Below are 19,488 nucleotides of genomic sequence, written 5' to 3' on the forward strand. Positions count from 1 at the left end.
CCTACCCTACCCGAAATGAGTGACAAACGGTGACTCACCAGTGACTCACGGCCTACCCATACCCGGCCGCACCAGGGTCGCAAACGGCTACCCGTACCGGGTATCGGGTAGGGTACGGGTATCGGGTACCCGGTTGCGACCTCTGATTCAGCCGCAACGCGATTTTCCAGGAAAGCAAATCGCGGTGAGGCTGAACCTCATGGCCTCCTCGTTGGAGGCTGGGAACACCGCATGACCTGGGAGCCCCGATCGGGAGACGAGACAGAGACGAGGCGGAGACAAGACGGAGGGAGACAAGGCGGAGGGAGACAAGGTGGAGACAAGATGGAGGGAGACAAGGTGGAGACAAGATGGAGGGAGACAAGGTGGAGACAAGATGGAGGGAGACAAGGTGGAGACAAGATGGAGGGAGACAAGGTGGAGACAAGATGGAAGGAGACAAGGTGGAGACAAGATGGAGGAAAACGAGGCGGAGACATGACAGAGGGAGACAAGTTGGAGACATGACAGAGGTAGACAAGACAGAGGGAGACAAGGTGGAGACAAGATGTAGGAAGACAATGTGGAGACATGACAGAGGGAGACAAGGCAGAGACAAGATGGAAGGAGACAAGGCAGAGACAAGATGGAGGAAGACAATGTGGAGACAAGATGGAGGAAGACAATGTGGAGACAAGATGGAGGAAGACAATGTGGAGACATGACAGAGGGAGACAAGGCAGAGACAAGATGGAAGGAGACAAGGCAGAGACAAGATGGAGAGAGACAATGTGGAGATAAGATGGAGGAAGACAATGTGGAGACAAGATGGAGGAAGACAAGGCGGAGACAAGATGGAGGAAGACAATGTGGAGACAAGATGGAGGGAGACAAGGTGGAGACAAGATGGAGGGAGACAAGGTGGAGACAAGATGGAGGAAGACAAGGCAGAGACAAGATGGAGGGAGACAAGGTGGAGACAAGATGGAGGGAGACAAGGTGGAGACAAGATGGAGGGAGACAAGGTGGAGACAAGATGGAGGGAGACAAGATGGAGGGAGACAAGGTGGAGACAAGACAGAGGGAGACAAGACGGAGGGAGACAAGGCGGACACAAGACGACGCTGCATGGGTTCTTCCACAGCAGTGTCATCTCGAGTAGTGCAGTTGCGACACTGCACAGCTGGAATTTCGCAGTCAACCACGAATGGTCGAGCCAGTGTGGCGCCATCGGTGATATAAATTCTCCGTGAAACCACAAAACCGCGAGAGGGATTGGTTTGCTGCATTAGTATAACATACCAATTAAAAACAGATTACACTTTTTATACTCTTTGGTTCTTTCAGTAAAATAAAATAAATCACAACGTTTCAGGGGCAACACAAGCGTGACTTTACCGAAAGAACCAAAGAGTATGGATTCCTGCAGTCACGAAAGCTTCAAATCAAGAATTTCTTTTTTTTACTTAAAATCTCATTGATGGTCCTCAAACTATCCCGGAATGGCATTGTACCGATGTCCTCAACCTAGGCTGCGTAAAAAAAAAACACCACGGACACAATTCCGTCAAGCGAGGAACCACTCAATCCCAAGACAAACATTCAATTTGCATCCTGTCCGCCCACGTCACTGCCCTGTTGCGGAGGTACCACTCCAGGCAGTGCACAGCCACAGGGTCGACCGCTGTGTCTACTTTGTTGGCGAAGAGCTGGCGCTGCCGCACGAGCCACGGCAGGTCGCCCGCCCCGTAGACGCAGATCTCCCTCACGTAGGCGCCGCGGCAGGGCTGGTAGGCCGCCCCCGTGGCCACGTCTCCCTGGAACGCGGACCACTTGACGGCGCGCACAATCGCCGACACGTCCGTCGCGTCGTACGCGTCGTGCCAGGGCGTGGAGCCGGGGACGCCGGGCATCCGCTGCAGCGTCGCCCACAGGTGCTCGTCGGGGCTGTAGGTGTCCCTCGACCACTCAGCGAAGGCCTGGGCCGTGGGGTCGCTCAGCACGTGCTCGACGAAGGCACGCGTCACCACCATGTAGGCGCTGCCCGCGAACATCGGCGACGGGATGGGCGGGGGGGACTTCTTGACGTCCGTGATTTTCACTAGGTCGCCCACGACCTCGTAGTGATACTCCCAACGACGCCTCTTGTAGCCCGGGGTCTTCGTCGACTCCAAGCTGTTGGAGCCGTGCAGCCCGCGCAGCGCCCGCACCATCTCCAGGTTGGTCTTGATGGGGAAGTCGAGGCCGCAGAGGTTGATGAAGTACCTCCAGGGGTGCTCGCCGGCGCGCTCCACCAGCTCGCGCATGCAGTTGAGGTCAGCCTCCACGCGCGACCACGAGGCGTAGACCACCGCCTCCAGCCGTCGGGCCACGAACACGTTGGGGAAGCAGGCGGCGAGGGCGCGCGCCGCCTCCAGGTAGGCGCGGGGGGACTTGGCGTCCACGTGGAGGCAGTAGAGGTTCTGTGGCGCGTAGATGGCACGCAGCAGCCTCTCCAGCATGTCCACGCGGTGGTGGGCGACGATGGCGTAGGCGATGGGGAAGGTCGCCTCCTCGCGGCTCAGCGGCGAGGTCAAGTAGCGCCGCTCGCGCTTGAAGGCCACGCAGTCGCGCGTCGCGTTTAGCAGGCCGCCCTCGTCGAGATTCGCCCCCTTCCGGAATTCCACCATCAGTGCCAGCAGCGCCGCGTTCGAGGTCGCGTCGTTGTTGGCGTCGTCGCCCCGCACGACGACGGCCTCGCAATCGATGAGGAATCGGGATCCCCCGATGTCGGGCATCTGGAGGTGCCGCATCGCCTGCGGTCCCGTGGACACCTTCACGTGAATGAAGCTGATGCTGACCGTCAAGCCGACCAAGAAGCACACACCCGCCGCAGCTATTTTCTTGAACCAGGCCATCTCATCGAACGCTCGGCAGCAGCTGTAATCGGCTCCCCGGGTCGGGCTCAGCAGACACAACTGGCTGCTTCTGCTGCCACTACCACCGCCGCCGCGGTCGATAAGCTGGGGCAGCAGGATCCTCGAAGAGTCCCCGACTGAAGGCGCCTTGCGGCTGCCGCTTCGTATTTATCGACGTGGACACCCCCGCACACCCCCCACCGAGGTGCTCGAGTGAGCAAGTGAGCAAATTTGGTTTCCTTGCTGCCTCGTTTGTTACAGAATATGAGGAGAGGTGCAAGCGTTTGAGAGTATTTGGCTGCCCGCTACAAACTTCCACGTGAATATTATATTGGCCACTTTGCTGAGCTACTATCCTTTGTGATGGCCAGGTTGCTTCTGACAAAAGAAGCTACGCAGGTCAGTGTGGTTTTACACCTGGAAATATTTTTTTAAAATGGCTCGGTTTGGTTTTAGAAATTATGCGATGAGTAAATATCTCAAAATAGTTTCCACTTTCGTCCCAACCCCCCATCTACCACCCCCCACTCCACCCCCCACTTTTTCTGTCGCCCACATCTGCTCCAGACTGCATTGACACGCACGGTCAAACATTGCCAAATAGCCCGCATGAGCAGCGTCTTGTGGAGTGGCTTTCATTGAGCAGTGAATATGACAGCATTCTTCAGATCTTTCATGGCTCTACAGAATGCCCACGGCCGTCTTTGTGGGTTTTATTACTGGTGGGAGTGCGACTTCTCCATTTCGGGAGATTTATGAGAGAAACAAATGTGTTGTTTGGTTGATGCAACTAACCGGGGCGCGGATGATTTGGGGTCGAGGCATTATAGGGTTTTTATTTTATTTTGGGGTGATTCGAGGTGAGTTGTTTGGTTTCAAGGTGACTGAATGTGTATCCACTAGGCACTGCTCTCATGTGACCCCGTCCCCTACCCCTCCCTACCCCCTACTCACCCCTCTACCGTGACGCCCGACCCCTCCCCTATCCCCTACTCACCCCTCTATTACCCCCATAGGCCGAGTTTGACTTCTATATTTGGAGTGGGGTGGTGGAGGGGGCAGGGCTTTGCTTTGTCCCTCACACTAAGAATCGAGGGGGGCATATCATTCATTTATTTGCAATTTTTATTGTAAACTACTGAAAATAAATGTAATGAAGGTATGCACCGCTCTATCTTGACCGCCGGTTTAACTAATTCTCCATGGTCCCCGCTCTTGTTATTGTACCAAATGATGCTGGGTTGCTCTCCACTTAGCACGCGCGTGTGTGCGTCGATATATTCCATATATTTCCTAATTTGCCGCCTTACTATCTTATACCGTGTCAACCTATACGGTTTACCCAATGTTCTTGTACAGGGAAATTGAGTTTTCAAGTCCACACGGTGGACAGCCGGTTCAAAACTGGCAAAACAATATTTTATGTCTATTTGTTTGTGTTTCTCCCTTGTGATGGGTCTTTGTAGGATGAACGTTGAAACTTATAAGGGGCATGGGGTGACCACTTGGGTCTGAATTGGTCTGCGATAAGGTAGGGCACTGATAAGGGTTGACAGGTATATAGGAGTGTAGTGGTATAGTAGTGTATAGTAATGTAGAAAGTGTAGTGTATAGTAGCGTCGTGTATAGTAGCATACTTGTCACAACCCATACGGTTTACCCCGTAATCATATACAGGGGAAATTGAATTTTTAGGTCCATATAGCGTAGATCCGTTTAAATACGGGCAAAGAGTATACATATTTTTTATCTATTTGTGTTTCTCCTTGTGATGGGACTTTGTAGGATAAACGTTGAGATTGATAAGGGGCACGGGGTAAGGGGCCATCCATTTCGTACGTACACATGGAGGGGGGAGGGGGGTTAACCCAAATTATTACGCTTACATATGGGGGGTCTACTAACAATGTACGCATAGGAAACGGGGGGGGGGGGGTTGAAGCCTCGATAATAATTTGTCTACATTGGCCTTCAAATGAGTTAGATAGTCCGGCGGTGGACTATCTGTTTGCTTAAACACGTTAATATTATTCATCCTTGATCGTCTCTGCGTGGATTAAAAATCGGGCATTCTATAGGATTCGGGGGGGGGGGGGGTGCGTCAAACGTGTATACCCCCCTCCCTGTACGCGTGCGTACAGGGAGGCCCGAGGGGTCAAGTTTTGACAGATTTTTGCGTACGTACCAAATGAATGGCCCCTTACCAATAAGGTCTGAATTGGTCTGTGATAAAGTAGGGCACTGATAAGGGGTTGACGGGGATGATTACACTGGTCTACTGCCAAAATTCTTCCGAAATAAATGTCGTCCAACTTTACTAATTATGGATCACCGAGAATGAAAATTGTTATGCTTAAAATTGTTGATTGGCTCTAGTTTTCAAGATATGTGACTGGGTCAGTATATACGACCATTGTCGTGGGAATGGCGGAGGATAAGTGAGTTATAAAGGGAAGGGATCTCAATTTACACCAGAAATGACTAACATACATCTTTGACTGGATCTATGAATAAATCTATGACTGGATTTGGACAGTATTTGTTTTTTTAGCAAAACAATGAATGATGAAATCTGAACCTGGTATTGCGTCATACATGATTTTAATGGCATCATGTTATTCCTGAAAGTCATGGATAATGCAATCATAACTAAGCTTACATCCCTCTGCTGAACAACATATTTCCCTATATCAGCTCTAGAAATGATACCACCCTTACACATCAAGCTGGGTCTGATGAAGAACGTTGTCAAAGCCATGGACAAAACACAAGCAGCTTTAAAGTACCTCGGTGGAATATTTCCAAGGTTAAGTGAAGCTAAGATAAAGGAATGTGTCTTTGTTGTCCTCAGATTCGTGAACTTCTTTGAGGTGATGCATTTGACAGTGCACTGCATGGCAAGGAAAAGACGGCATGGAAAGCCTTTCACGGTTAGTGGCAACACATTTTCTCGAAAACCACAAGGCAGACAACTACAGGGAGTTAGTGCAAAACTTCCTCAAGGCATACAAAAGCCTTGGTTGCAACACGTTACTAAAGATACATTTTTGCACTCTCATCGAGATTTTTTACCACCGAACTGCAGAGCAGTGAGCGACGAGCATGGCGAGCGATGTCACCAGGACATTGCAACAATGGAGAAACGCGATCAGGGAAAATGGAGCCCATCAATGCTTGCAGACTATTGCTGGACAGTATCAAGGGATGCTCCATTTAATTAATACAAGAGACAAGCCAAGAAGCGCCAAGTAGACACTGAATAAGGACTAAACGATGTACTTATATATACTTCGTAGTTTTTTTGGCTTTTGCTTCAAAATACATTTGATTTATTTAACCCTTCTGCTGATATTTTTTTAAGTGTTACATGAACAGAACAGGTGACATGTTATCATGTAAAGCGACCATAAACACAATGAAAGAACTAGGTTTACAATTTATGATCTAAAACTACACAATATAGATGTAAAATGTAAATACTTAAATATCTTGGGAACAGTAGCCAATCATTTCTTTTCATTGTCATATTTGAATTCAGCCCATCAAAATCCATAATAAACAGCACATTTCATCTCTGAAGCAGACGGCGTCTAAAAAATTATAGACCAGTGTTATAGTCAAAGATCACCATACTCTGGATGGTTTCCTAACAATAAAACTCGTTATTGATAACAACAGCGACAAAGGGCGGGCGGCCACGAAGCCCCCACGGTATCGCTCCAACTCACGACGTGGCTCACTGTCCCAAAACGGCAGGAAGAGAATGGCTCCGCCCCTTCTTAACATGACGACAAAAGTGTCGGTTCCATAACAAAGGTGTTTTTTTTGGTGAGATCGCGTAAATATTTTTTTACGCGTCTAACCCAAAACACCTGGGTAATATCGGTCGTGAAAGCCTACGGGTTAAAATGTACCTTGTCTCCACACGGCCTCTTTTTGACGCTTAAATCGCCCCCCCCTGCTTTGCAATTAAAACTGGGACATTGATATTAACAACAAAAACAAACTTCGATACTATGTACCAACAACATAAACCATGTTATGGTGCATAAGCACTTCTACTTTTAGGCGCACGCCAAGTCCTCAAGTCTTGCCGGTGGGTGGCGTTGACGTTTGCGGACGTGTCCAATGGTGCGGAGGCTGATGTCTCCTAAGTAATGTCGGTAGGCATCTCCGTTTCACCGGCACCGCTGGTGTCAGTCTGATGCTGTTGCGATGGTGTCTCAGGTGACACCTCCTCCTCCTCCTCACTAGAGCTGTCGTCTGCTTGTCGCTGGTGCCGCAACTTAAATCGAGACACGTGGAATCTTGTGACGTGTCGTCGGTTGTGATACTAACAGATACCGCAAATGCAACGTTTAACATGGTAATGGGCAGCCAGCAGGGATGTTGCCCAAGTTGGTTGCCATTATATCATCGGCACCACTCTAATGTATTGTTGCTGGTGGACCCCCGTTGTTGCTGTAGCGTGTCGTGTTTCCGGTGACGGATGGTGTTGCTTGCCCCTTCATTTGGGTCTCATTTTTTCATCCTTGGGACCGTGTCTGTTCTTGATTCCAGTTTCCCAGTTCACGTTTGAAGATACGATCGGCAAGCCCTCTGCAGGCCTCTTCGACCTCTTGGAGATCATCGTGCAGGTAATTATCGGCGTTGCAGTGGGCGCGCACAATCCGGTGCAAGCTCAGCTCACAGGACCGCAGACCAATCACCAGTAGCTTTTTTTTTATCTGAGAACTCCAAATGAAGTTCCTGGCATAGTCTGACCTATTTCATAGAAGTAGGCCATCGTGCTTTCCTGCCTTCCCAACACTCGGGCCTTCATCCGCTCCAAATCCTCGGGAAGGATCCACGGCCAATGAAAGTTCATTTGAAGCACTGCACGAAAATCCGACCGTGACTCAACAGCTGTACGCACGCGCCAAATGCCAATCCAGTGTTTGTTTCCTTTGGGTGCAATCGAGCCGACTGCAACATGATTTACGGCCTTCGGTGAAGGTTCGCCGTTGTTTCGACAGGTGCGCAGCAACTCACGTACGATCGCTCTGATCCCTTCACCCGTGAAGTCTGGGATGACTTGACTCAAGTCTAGCATCACTGGGTAGTTTGTTCGCCCTGACATGACACGAAAATGGGCTTTACCCTTTCTGGCCATAATGAAACAGGAGATGTTAAAACAACAAACTGAAACCTTCAGCGAGGAATCAAGTTACTGCATTAACCACACACACAGGGCACTTGTGGCGAACATGCAAACAAAAAAGATGCTCTGGCAGTGGATGATGAAGGCATTGTCTTTGAAACTGATTGGTCCACACCATAGACAGCTTTCTTTAGAGCCCAGTCTCAAACAGTGTTAGGCAGTGTTGCCTTTTGGTGTCCTCTGGTCTAACACTGTTTGAGACTAGGCTCTAAAGAAAGCTGACAGCGACACGTGGATTAGAGAGTGCACGCGTGGGTAGAGACATCATCATTATGATCACCACCACCGCATTTATCTCCGTCCAGCAGTGAATAGACCATGGTGGTGATGATTACATTAGAGAACACATACAGAGTGGAGACATCATCATCTAGTATTAGAAAGATCCTGGTGACGATTGCACTCCATCCAGCAGTGGATAGACCCCTTCCCCTCTGCACCCATCAGGGACCCAACAATAAACAGGGGTCGGTTTAACGGAGCGCATGGGGGTGACCCCAATAGCCCCCCCCCTACCCCCCTCATCGTTATATGTGGGGCCCACGGGGCGCAGAATGTCGTCAACCCCACTATCTCGGCGATCTCATTGAACGCTGCGGTCATAAACAAACAGCCGCGTGCGATCCTTTGATTCGAGGGCAGTGAAATATGTGAAAAGTCGTGGGGGGAGGTGGGGGGGGGTCATTCACAGATACGATATCTTAGTTGGGGCCATGAATTGGCCAGGGTAATGGCTGGGCTAATGCCGCCCATCGGGGAGCGGTAGTGCAGCGGTTAGTGAGTGGGCAGGTGAGTGGGTGAGTGGGTGGGTGAGTGGTGGGTGAGTGGATGAGTGGGTGGGTGAGTGAGTGGGAAAGTGAGTGGGTGAGTGAGTGGGTGAGTGAGTGGGTGAGTGGGTGAGTGAGTGAGTGGGTGGTAGGTGAGTGAGTGAGTGAGTGGGTGAGTGGGTGGGTTAGTTGGTGAGTGAGTGGGTGAGTGAGTGGGTGAGTGAGTGGGTGAGTGGGTGAGTGAGTGAGTGAGTGAGTGGGTGAGTGAGTGGGTGAGTGAGTGGGTGAGTGAGTGAGTGGGTGGTAGGTGAGTGAGTGAGTGAGTGGGTGAGTGGGTGGGTTAGTTGGTGAGTGAGTGGGTGAGTGAGTGGGTGAGTGAGTGGGTGAGTGGGTGAGTGAGTGAGTGAGTGAGTGGGTCAGTGAGTGGGTGAGTGAGTGGGTGAGTGAGTGAGTGGGTGAGTGAGCGAGTCGGTGAGTGAGTGGGTGAACGGACAGGTGGGTGAGCGAGTGGGTGAGTGGGTGGGTCAGGGAGTGTAGTGGGTGGGTGGGTGAGTGGGGGGTGGGTGAGTGGGTGGTGGGTGAGTGGGTGAGTGGGTGGTGGGTGAGTGGGTGAGTGGGTGAGTGAGTGAGTGAGTGGGTCAGTGAGTGGGTGAATGCGTGGGTGAGTGAGCGAGTCGGTGAGTGAGTGGGTGAGCGGGTGGGTCGGTGAGCGAGTGGGTGAGTGAGTGGGTCAGGGAGTGGATGAGTGAGTGGGTGAGTGAGCAAAAGAATGATTGGGTGAGTGGGTAGGTTGGTGAGTGAGTGGGTGAGTGCGCGAGTCGGGCAATGAGTGAGTGAGCAGGTGGGTGGGTGAGCGAGTGGGTGAGTGGATGGGTCAGTAAGTGGATGAGTGAGTGCGTTCGTGAGCAAATGGGTGAGTGGGTAGGTGGTTAATTGAGGGTGTGAGTGTGTGGGTATTTGAGTGAGTGAACGAGCGGGTGAGTAGGTGAGAGGATCGGTGAGTAAAATAACGAACCGCTGCACTACCGCTCCCCATTAACCCAGGACTCTCCATGGATTTGTGGGGAGCAGTCGTGCCAAGTTTCGACCTTGACGAAAATGGACACGGGATCTTGGTGGTGGATTAATCTTGGCAGCAGAATAACCCACAGGGACAGTTGCCCACTCAGTCGCTCACCCACTCACTCGATTGTTCACTCACCCACTCACCCACCCACTCACAGCAGACTGATGCACAGGGACATTTGCCACTGGGGGGTGCCGCTAGGCTACACCACACAGCAATCATCGCCCCAACTTCTGGCAGCAGACTAAGACACAAAGACAGCTGCTCACTCACTCGCTCACCCACTCAATCACCAACTCACTCACCCTCTCACCCACCCACTCAACCACTCAATCACTCACCCAATCAATCACACTCCCACACACCCACTCACATACTCACTCACCGACCCACCCAGAGCAGACTAATGCACAGGGACAGCTGCTCACTCACTCTCTCACCCACTCAATCAGCTACTCAACCACTCACTCACCCACTCGCTCACGAAACCACTCGCTCACCCACCCACCCATCACCCACTCACCCTCTCACCCACTCAATCACCTACTCACCCACTTGCTCACTCACCCACTCACTGACCCATTCATTTACTCACCCACTCACTAACCTACTCACTCACCCACTCACTCACGTATTCACCCATTCCCTCACCCACTCACCGACCCACCCACTTAACCACCTACTCACTTACCTACTCACACGGTCCCTCACTTACCCACTCACTGACCCTTTAATTCATTCACCCACCCACCCACTCACACACCCACCCACCCACTCACTGACCTATTCACTCACTCACCCAACCACTCACCCACCCACCCACTCACTGACCTATTCATTCACTCACCCAACCACTCACCCACTCACTCACCCACCCACTCACCGCAAATAAATGCACACGGACTGCTGCCCCTGGTCGACCACCACCTCCGGCCCACCCACCAGTTTAGTTCCGGGGGTGGGGAGAGGGGGCGGATGTGCGGCCTGGGCATCAGCCACCTCTGCGTCTCAGGTGTCGCTCCAGGCAGTGGACGGCCACGGGGTCGACGGCCGAGTCAACCTTGTTGACGAACAGGTGACGCTGCCGCAGCACCCAGGCCAGGTCGCCCACGGTGTTGACGCAAACGGCGCGGACGTGGGGGCCCCTGCAGCGAGGGTAAGCCGCCTCCTCCCCCCCGCCACCGCCGCCGTCCCCCTCCAAGTAGGACCACCTGACCAGGCGCGCCAGGGCCTGCACGTCCTCCACGTGGTACTTGGTGTGCGCGGGCGTGGAGCCGGGCACCCCGGGCATCCGCTGGAGCGTCGCCCACAGGTGCTCATCAGGGCTGTAGGTGTCCCTCGACCACTCGGCGAAGGCCCGGGCCGCCGGGTCGCTCAGCACGTGCTCCACGAAGGCACGCGTCACCACCATGTAGGCGCTGCCCACGAACATTGGCGAGGGGATGGGCGGGGGGGACTTCTTGACGTCCGTGATTTTCACTAGGCCGTCCACGACCTCGTAGTGATACTCCCAACGACGCCTCTTGTAGCCCGAGGTCTTCATCGACTCCAAGCTGTTGGCGCCGTGCAGCCCGCGCAGCGCCCGCACGATCTCCAGGTTGGTCTTGATGGGGAAGTCGAGGCCGCAGAGGTTGATGAAGTACCTCCAGGGGTACTCGCCGGCACGCTCCACCAGCTCGCGCATGCAGTTGAGGTCGGCCTGCACGCGTGACCACGAGGCGTAGACCACTTTCTCCAGCCGGCGGGCCACGAACACGTTGGGGAAGCAGGCGGCGAGGGCGCGCGCCGCCTCCAGGTAGGCGCTGAGGGACTTGGCGTCCACGTGGAGGCAGTAGAGGTTCTGCGGCGCGTAGATGGCACGCAGCAGCCTCTCCAGCATGTCCACGCGGTGGTGGGCGGCGATGGCGTAGGCGACGGGGAAGGCCGCCTCCTCGCAGCTCAGAGGGGCGGCCGCGTAGCGCCGCGTGCGCCTGAAGGCAGCACAGTTGCGCGTCGCGTTCAGCAGGCTGCCCTCGTCGAGGGGCCTCAGCCGTCTCTTGAACTCCACCGTCCGAACGAGGAGGGCGGCGCTTTCCACCGCCGAGGCGTCGCCTGCGACGATCGCAGGGCAATCGACGCGAAATCGCCCGCGGCCGGCTCGGCCTCCCTCGGGTCGACCTTCCTCCTCCCCCGTCCCCAGGAGGCCATCTTCCTCCTCCCCGAGGGCCTCCAGACGTTCCGTCTCCGCGCCCTCCGGCAGCGACGGACACCCGGGGCGAGTGGCGAGGCGCGCGATCAGCGTCACGGAGACGACGACCGCCGCCGCACACGCAAGCTGCGTGGACCAGCGCCGCCACCACCGTCGCTGTCGCCGCTGTGTCCTGGGGGCCATCGTCGAGGCCGTCCGGGTCTCGGGGACCTCCTTCGCGTTCGCCGCGTTGGGGGTGGGGGTCGTCTTCGGATTTCGGGTCAACGTCTGCCTCCGACACTCGACGGTGAAAATCGCAGTGGTCACGCTGAGCAGTGGCGGTGGTGGTAGTGGTGATAGTGGTGGCGGTGGTGGTGGCAGTGGTAGTGGAGGTGGTGGCGGTGGTAGTGGTGGCGGTGGTGGCAGTGAGCGGGAGTCGAACTTGGATCTCTAGCCTCACCAACTGCTCCCCACACGTAACAAAGATAAAGATCTCCCGTATAGCCACGACAGGCTGTTGGGGGCAAGTGCCGTTAGCGGCTAACAGCGCCTATGAAGGCCGACACGGCACATGTATGCGCGTATACATGTACACACACACACACCTGTATATATTTCGGTGTGCATAGGGATTGAGAATTATAAATTCGCCGTTCGTTCCGTTGAACGATCGGTGAGGAACTACGCGGTGGGCAGGGGGGGGGGGTCGCTCGCACACGTTGCTGGCCACTCTCGAGTCCGTTGAGTTTGTGCTGAGTCCGTTATTAGCTGGAGCTATAATCTCTGGACTAGGTTGTGGAGGGAAGGAGGGGGTGGGAGGGAGGTCGGGGAGGGGAGGGAGGAGAGTGGAGGGAGGGGGAGGGAGGTAGGGTCTGGAGGGAAGGGAGGCGTGGGGAGGGGAGGGAGGAGAGTGGAGGGAGGGGAAGGGATGGGAGGGAGGGAGGGAGGGGAGTGGAGGGAGGGAGGGGAGTGGAGCGAGGGAGGGTCCACCTTTGCATTTCAGCAATTCACTTATTTTACGCTGGTGGCCACTTTTGTTTTAATAAATCATGAAGGTTTATTTCACGAATTTTAAACAAATGTTCGTACGTACAAATGTGCGTTGCACTTCCTTCGCACCGTACTTTTGGGCCACCCTGTGTAATAACAACCCTACGTGTCCTGACTTTTGGCACCACCCTGTAGACACTGGGTAGAGTAGAGGGCTTCATTGCGTTGCGGAGAAAAACAAATAATTTAGAAATGCGTGCCGTGTTCCGCAGTGGGTTTCCTCCGCCCACAGTGGAACTGGCATTAACCCATAAACCACATGCCTCACCACCCCCCCCTCCCCCTCGCGTAGCACTCGCAAGCGAGAAAGGGGACCTGGGTTCAATTCTCATCTCCCTGTGCGGAATTTGGCACGATCTTCTTCATCCGTACAGATGCAGAGACAACAACTATAACAACTACATACTCTCTGGTTCTTTCGGTAAAGTCACGTAGATAGAAAAAATAATCAACGAAAACACGACGTTTCGGTCGCAACATAAGCAGCCGTCTTCAGGTGGATGGCAGTCGTGTTTTCTTTTATTGTTTTTTCTATCGACGTGACTTTACCGAAAGAACCAAAGAGTATGGATTCCTGCAGTCACGAAAGCTTCAAATCAAGATTGAACAACAACTACGTCACGGTTTAGCACGCAGGGCTTTCGCGACCAATATTATCCACGATAGGGTTTTTTTTGGGGGGTTAGATCGCACTTCGCGGATTGCGCATTGCGGGATCCAGGCGTGGAAAATGGCGCATTGGATATTTGAATGATTATTATCGAAACGTCATGATCTATTATTTCTATGTAGGTGACTTGACCAAAAGACCCTAAGAGTATGATTACTATTATCACCATCGATGTGTCAAGACCGAAGACAACCGACCCACTCGCCTGACGTGATACGCGTGCAGACGACGGGCACTCGGGGAGTGCGTTAGGGGGCGCCTGTGATTGGTGCAGAGATGATTGGTGACGGCAAGGGCATTAAACCTATTGGTGAAGAAATTCAAACGTAAAATGGCGGGAAAACGAGGGTGGACTATCAGGAGGGGGTCGTGGGTATGGGTGGGGGGGGGGTAAAGGCTGATGACAGCTCGACAAGAAGGACGGGGGGATTGGCCGAGGGACAATGCGGGTGAGTGAACCTTCGAGGGAGGGGGGCTCGAGGGATATAAAAGGGGGGTACCACGAGGGGAAGGGGCAAACGGCTTGGGGAGGCCTACAGAATAGCGTTTGTTTCCGAAATGAAGGCAAGAACGTGCGTCGATGTTACTACCACACCGCGTCAACCCACACGGTTTTCCCCGTATTCTTTGTGCAGAGAAATTGAGTTCTCGGTCCATGCAGCGTACAGCCGTTTCAATACGAGCAAAATAATAATGATCTCGTTGTGTCTATTTGTTTGTGTTTATTCCTTGCGATGGGACTTTGTAGGATGAGCGTTGAGATTGATAAGGGCACGGGGTGTGACAAATCAGGTCTGAACTGATCTCTAATAAGGTAGCGCACTGATAAGGGGTTGACAGGTATGGTAGTGTAGTGACATAGAATGGATCACTACTGCGTGTAGCGCGAGGTACAGTAGAATGAGGGAATGTGAGTGTAGCAGCCAGCACACCATGTAATGCCACGAAGTGGGTCACTAGGGGGCGTGGTGCTGGCTGCTGGTGGAGCGGGGCACGTGGGGACATGGCACCCTGGCCGGCTGGCGAAGCACGTGATGGGCCGGGGTGAGGGAGGTAGGGCAAAGGTGACCGAGTGGACACGGGGAGCATGGCCCAGGACCTTCTGGAGGGTTTTAGAAGGGGGCGTGGTTAAGGGCAGAGCCGGGCAGGTGGCACGTGGAAGGTGGCCCAAAACGTCCTGGAAGGTTCCAGAAGGGGGCGTGGCCGAGGGCGGAGCCAGTCCACGCTAAGGGACATAAAAGGGAAGCCCCGAGGCTGAATCGGGGCTGTCTACAGGTGGAATGGAACCCGAGGTGCTATGTCTTCATCTCTGGCGTCATGGGTCAGACAGCATGTTGGCTGCTCTGACCCTTAAATAGTTATCACGTGTGTGAACAGTGTGCAAGATATAGTGTAGAATAAACGTTGTTGCCTCCTAAAATAGCGTCTCAGAAATTACTCACTACAGTAGTGTAGTGGTATAGTAGGTTAGTGGTATAGTAGTATAGTGTGGTATAGTAGTGTAGTAGTATAGTAGTGTATTAGTATAGTAGTATACTATAGTATAGTAGTATACTACAGTAGTGTGATGGGACTCTGTAGGATGAACGTTGAGATTTATGAGGGGCACGGGGTGACCTATACGGTCTGAATTGGTCTGTGATCAAGTTTACAGCTATGCGCTACATTTGTAATGACATCCGACACACGTGGTTTCTTCTCCGTTACTAAGAGACTTAGTTAAAAATAAAATAAAACAAATCACGACGTTTCGATCGCAACACAAGCGGTCGTCCTCAGGCAGGGGGATTCTTATGTTTTCCCGCCTGAGGACGACCTCTTGTGTTGCGATCGAAACGTCGTGATTTGTTTTATTTTATTTCTAACTACGTGACTTTACCGAAAGAACCAAAGAGTATGGATTCCTGCAGTCACGAAAGCTTCAAATCAAGATTAATTACTAAGAGCCCTGCACTTCGCTGCTTGACACACGAACTTCTCTCCAAGCGTCACCTTCCCCTCATGCTATCCCCACTCATAACATACCTCGAGTCCCCTACCCGCCCCTTTTCTGGAAGGTTCCGCTCACCCCCATTTCCCTCCGCCAAATCCTCGTCCTCCTTCTCCAATGCCCCCCCCCCCCCCCCATGACACTCAATCCTCATTTTTACATTTCAATTTCCCCTCCGCCAATCATTTCCATTCCCTGTCCTTAGCCAGCACACCGTGTCAGGTAAGTAGTCTCTGTTTTTTCGGTCTGTACATTCTATGTAGATACAGACCTTAATCTGTCTGTATGTCTCAACAAACCTCTGGGGTACTTCCTGACAAGGTAGAAAGCTGAAATGTGGTGCACAGGTAGCTTTTAATAAGACTCGTCTTCAATAATAATAATACTCTTCTATCTATATAAATAAAGACCTTATTCTGTATGTCTCAAACCCCTCTAGGGGAAACTTCCCAAAAAGGTAAAAAGCTGACATTTTGAACCAAGGTAGCTTTAAGGACGCACAAACAACAGGGAGATAAATATATATTCTATATAAATAAATACCTTAATCTGTATGTCTCAAAACCCTCTAGGGGTAACTTCCCAACAAGGTATAAAGCTGACATTTGAACCCAGGTAGCTTTAAGGACGAAAACAACAGGGAGATAAATATATATTCTATATAAATACAGACCTTGATCTGTATGTCTCAAAACCCTCTAGAGGTAACTTCCTGGCAAGATAGAAAGCTGACATTTGGCAAATAGGTAGCTGTTAGGATGCAAACAGGAGAATCATAAAATCTAAGATTTTTCATGTTAAGGCCCCCAAATCTCGATGTTAAGCGCCCCATAAACACGTTTGTGTGCGTGGTGTTATTCAGCAGAAAACATTCACAAAATAAGACTGCGGGTTTTTTTCATGAAGTCAAGCTGAGTGACTTCATGAGTCAGGCTCAGTGAGTAACGCTGACCGAGTTAGACGGCAAATAAAATTCAAGCGAGAACCATTGGTTGTGTTCTACCTTTCATATTTTTTTTAGATATTTCAGATTCGAGCGGTTTCGAACGAAACAATACAAGCATTATATGACGTCCACATCTGAATAATTCGAAAACGGTAAAAGATAGAGCTTCCCCTCATAGAGACGAAGTTCATTCCATTTTTTTCTTAATAAGAACAAAAAAACGGAAACTTTAAATGGAGCGATTTCTGATGAGTACGTTTCTAAATAGAAGTTGAATTGCGTCGTCAGCAATTTTTGCGGGGTTTTTTATTGGCGGAAAAATACCAAATGTTCGGAGTACAGGTAGTCCCCGAGTTACGGTGGTCTGACTTACGATATTTCGATCTTATGATGGCGATAGCGATATGACAAAATTGCCATCAACAACCTAACATCGTTCAAGTATGCAGACGACGGACAGAATCTTGGCGAGTACAGTACAATATGATACATTACTATACGTTCAATGCATGTATGATACGTAGCTTCAGCGATTTCATTTTAGGGTTACCACGATACGATGATATGCATGTTAAAAATTTTTATAGCAGATAGGATTGTTTCCTGAAAAAACTTTCTATTAAATTGCAGTTCATATCGGTAGGCTAAGAATTTACCTTGGTTTTTTTACTTTACATTTTACTATGCAATGCAGTATTGTAATTAATAAATACATACAGTTTATAGTTTATACAGTACGGTACTGTAAATTGCTCTGTTTTGCTAAATTATCACCATTCTTTAAGACTCCTGGGTAGGCTAGGCCATCTTCGACTTACGATGGGGTCGTAATGCATCTCCATCGTAAGTAGAGGACTACCTGTAGTTGTTATGGTGTTTGTGTCACTGTTTGTTGCTCTAACGTTCTGACCCCGTGCCTCTAACTGGACATCTATGAATAAAATAGCTTAATAGCTCATCGGATTCCTCTTGCAGCCTCAATAAACGTTCTGATTCCCATTCAGCATTAAGTCTCGTTGAGCCTTCTATAGCCTCACCAGCTACTATGGAGCTGGCCACGAGAGGGCGACGTAGAGGCGAATACAAAATGTTTGGCATAGTTGTTCGTGATATGATCGTAGATACAAATCGCAAAGACAAAAAAATCACATCAGGTTCAGTATTATGTTTATTGAAAACGTTTGCCTGGCGAATGCAGGCTTCATGAACTGGTTTGTAGATATATATAATTTAAAGGGATTTGATTGCATGTCCCAAACTCTGCACTCCTATCGTGTTTTGGTATTAACACGCAGTAGGGCTTTCGCGACCAATATTATCCACGATCGGGGTTCTTTTTTTTAGTTAGATCGCGTACCTGTGTGTCGTTAAACACCGCCACCCAACACGGCCAATCAGTAAGGAGCATGTGTCACGTAAAACGGTCCGCCAATTCGTAATTACCGGCGAAACGTTACAACTACTCGAATTGTAAATGTTATAGTGGGTTTGCTCTCAACACACAACCGGTTAGTGCTGTACGAGTAACGAATTGGTTCACTCTCCAACACACAACCGGTTTAGTGCTGTACTAGTAACGAATTGTTTCACTACCCCAACACACAACCAGTTAGTGCTGTACTAGTAACGAATCGGTCACTACCCCAACACACAACCGGTTAGTGCTGTACTAGTAACGAATTGGTCACTACTCCAACACACAACCGGTTAGTGCTGTACTAGTAACGAATTTATTCCCTCTCCAAAACACAACCGATTTAGTGCTGTACTAGTAACGAATTGGTTCACTACTCCAACAACCGATTTAGTGCTGTGCTAGTAACGAATTGGCACGTTTTGTTAAAGCGACACAAACCTTACTAATTGGCTGTGTCGAGTGGTGGTGGCGGCGGGTTTAATGACAAATTTATAATTACGCGATCTAACCACCCCAAAAAAAACCCGTTTCGGACACTATTAGTCGCGAAAACCTACACCTGCGTGTTAAACGACGTATTACTCTACGGTTAACGCCATCTCCTCTGTATCCACGAGGGTAGCATTCTTGTAATGCAAATTCGCGAATGCAGAAAACCTCATTCCAATGTGGAGAGGGTGGGAAAATGTCATTACGTTCTTGGTACGAGGCGAACATACAGCGGGGGGGGATTGTCAATGTGTAATAACAATGACCACAATACATTATAAGGAACAATGTATTATTGAGTCTTTCGGTGAAGCCACGTAGATAGATCAAATAATAAAAAGTAATTAAAAAAAATACAATATCACGATGTTTCGATCGTAACACAAGCAATCATCAGCAGGTGAGACATATCGCAGGAGAGCTGCTGAGAATATCAGCAGCTTTGATCTATCTACGTGGCTTTACCGAAAGACCCAAGAATATGAATTCCTGCAGTCACGAAAGCTCTAAGTCAAGAACAATGTGTTCCATTTGTATTACCTTTGATGATGATTGGACGACAATGGGAGGTGGTGGTGGTGAGGATTTCGGGAGGGTGGATGACTCCACATTGGAAGATGCGGGAGTTCGATGATTAAAACGACCGCACAGTTTTAGTTTTTTTCATTTTGAGCAGATAAAAAATGTATATTGGTCGCATACACAGCTACGTTTCATGTTGTAGCGGGTGCAGTGAAATGCTCGAGGTATCAGCTCCGCAGCATTGCAATAGAACGTCTCACGAATAAATGATTATAATTAATCGACGAAAAATTCGAAAAGCGAATCAAGAAAAATCACAAAATATCCG

The 19,488-nt window shown here is 50.7% G+C and overlaps 2 protein-coding genes across 2 annotated transcripts; both read right to left on the reverse strand.

Annotated features, from left to right (window-relative positions):
• Positions 1-1,519: 1,519 nt before the first annotated feature.
• On the reverse strand, positions 1,520-3,205 carry LOC144737610 (beta-1,3-galactosyl-O-glycosyl-glycoprotein beta-1,6-N-acetylglucosaminyltransferase-like). The gene has a single exon (XM_078620374.1). It carries the CDS (start codon positions 2,874-2,876, stop codon positions 1,563-1,565), a length of 1,314 nt encoding a protein of 437 aa, XP_078476500.1. The 5' UTR covers positions 2,877-3,205; the 3' UTR covers positions 1,520-1,562.
• Positions 3,206-9,450: 6,245 nt separating this feature from the next.
• Positions 9,451-12,821, reverse strand: LOC144737642 (beta-1,3-galactosyl-O-glycosyl-glycoprotein beta-1,6-N-acetylglucosaminyltransferase-like). Its single transcript, XM_078620405.1, has one exon. The coding sequence runs from the start codon at positions 12,278-12,280 to the stop codon at positions 10,901-10,903; it is 1,380 nt and encodes a 459-aa protein (XP_078476531.1). The 5' UTR covers positions 12,281-12,821; the 3' UTR covers positions 9,451-10,900.
• Positions 12,822-19,488: the final 6,667 nt, after the last annotated feature.

The sequence above is a fragment of the Lampetra planeri genome, chromosome 72, assembly GCF_965212315.1.
Source record: "Lampetra planeri chromosome 72, kcLamPlan1.2.h2, whole genome shotgun sequence".
NCBI lineage: Eukaryota > Metazoa > Chordata > Hyperoartia > Petromyzontiformes > Petromyzontidae > Lampetra > Lampetra planeri.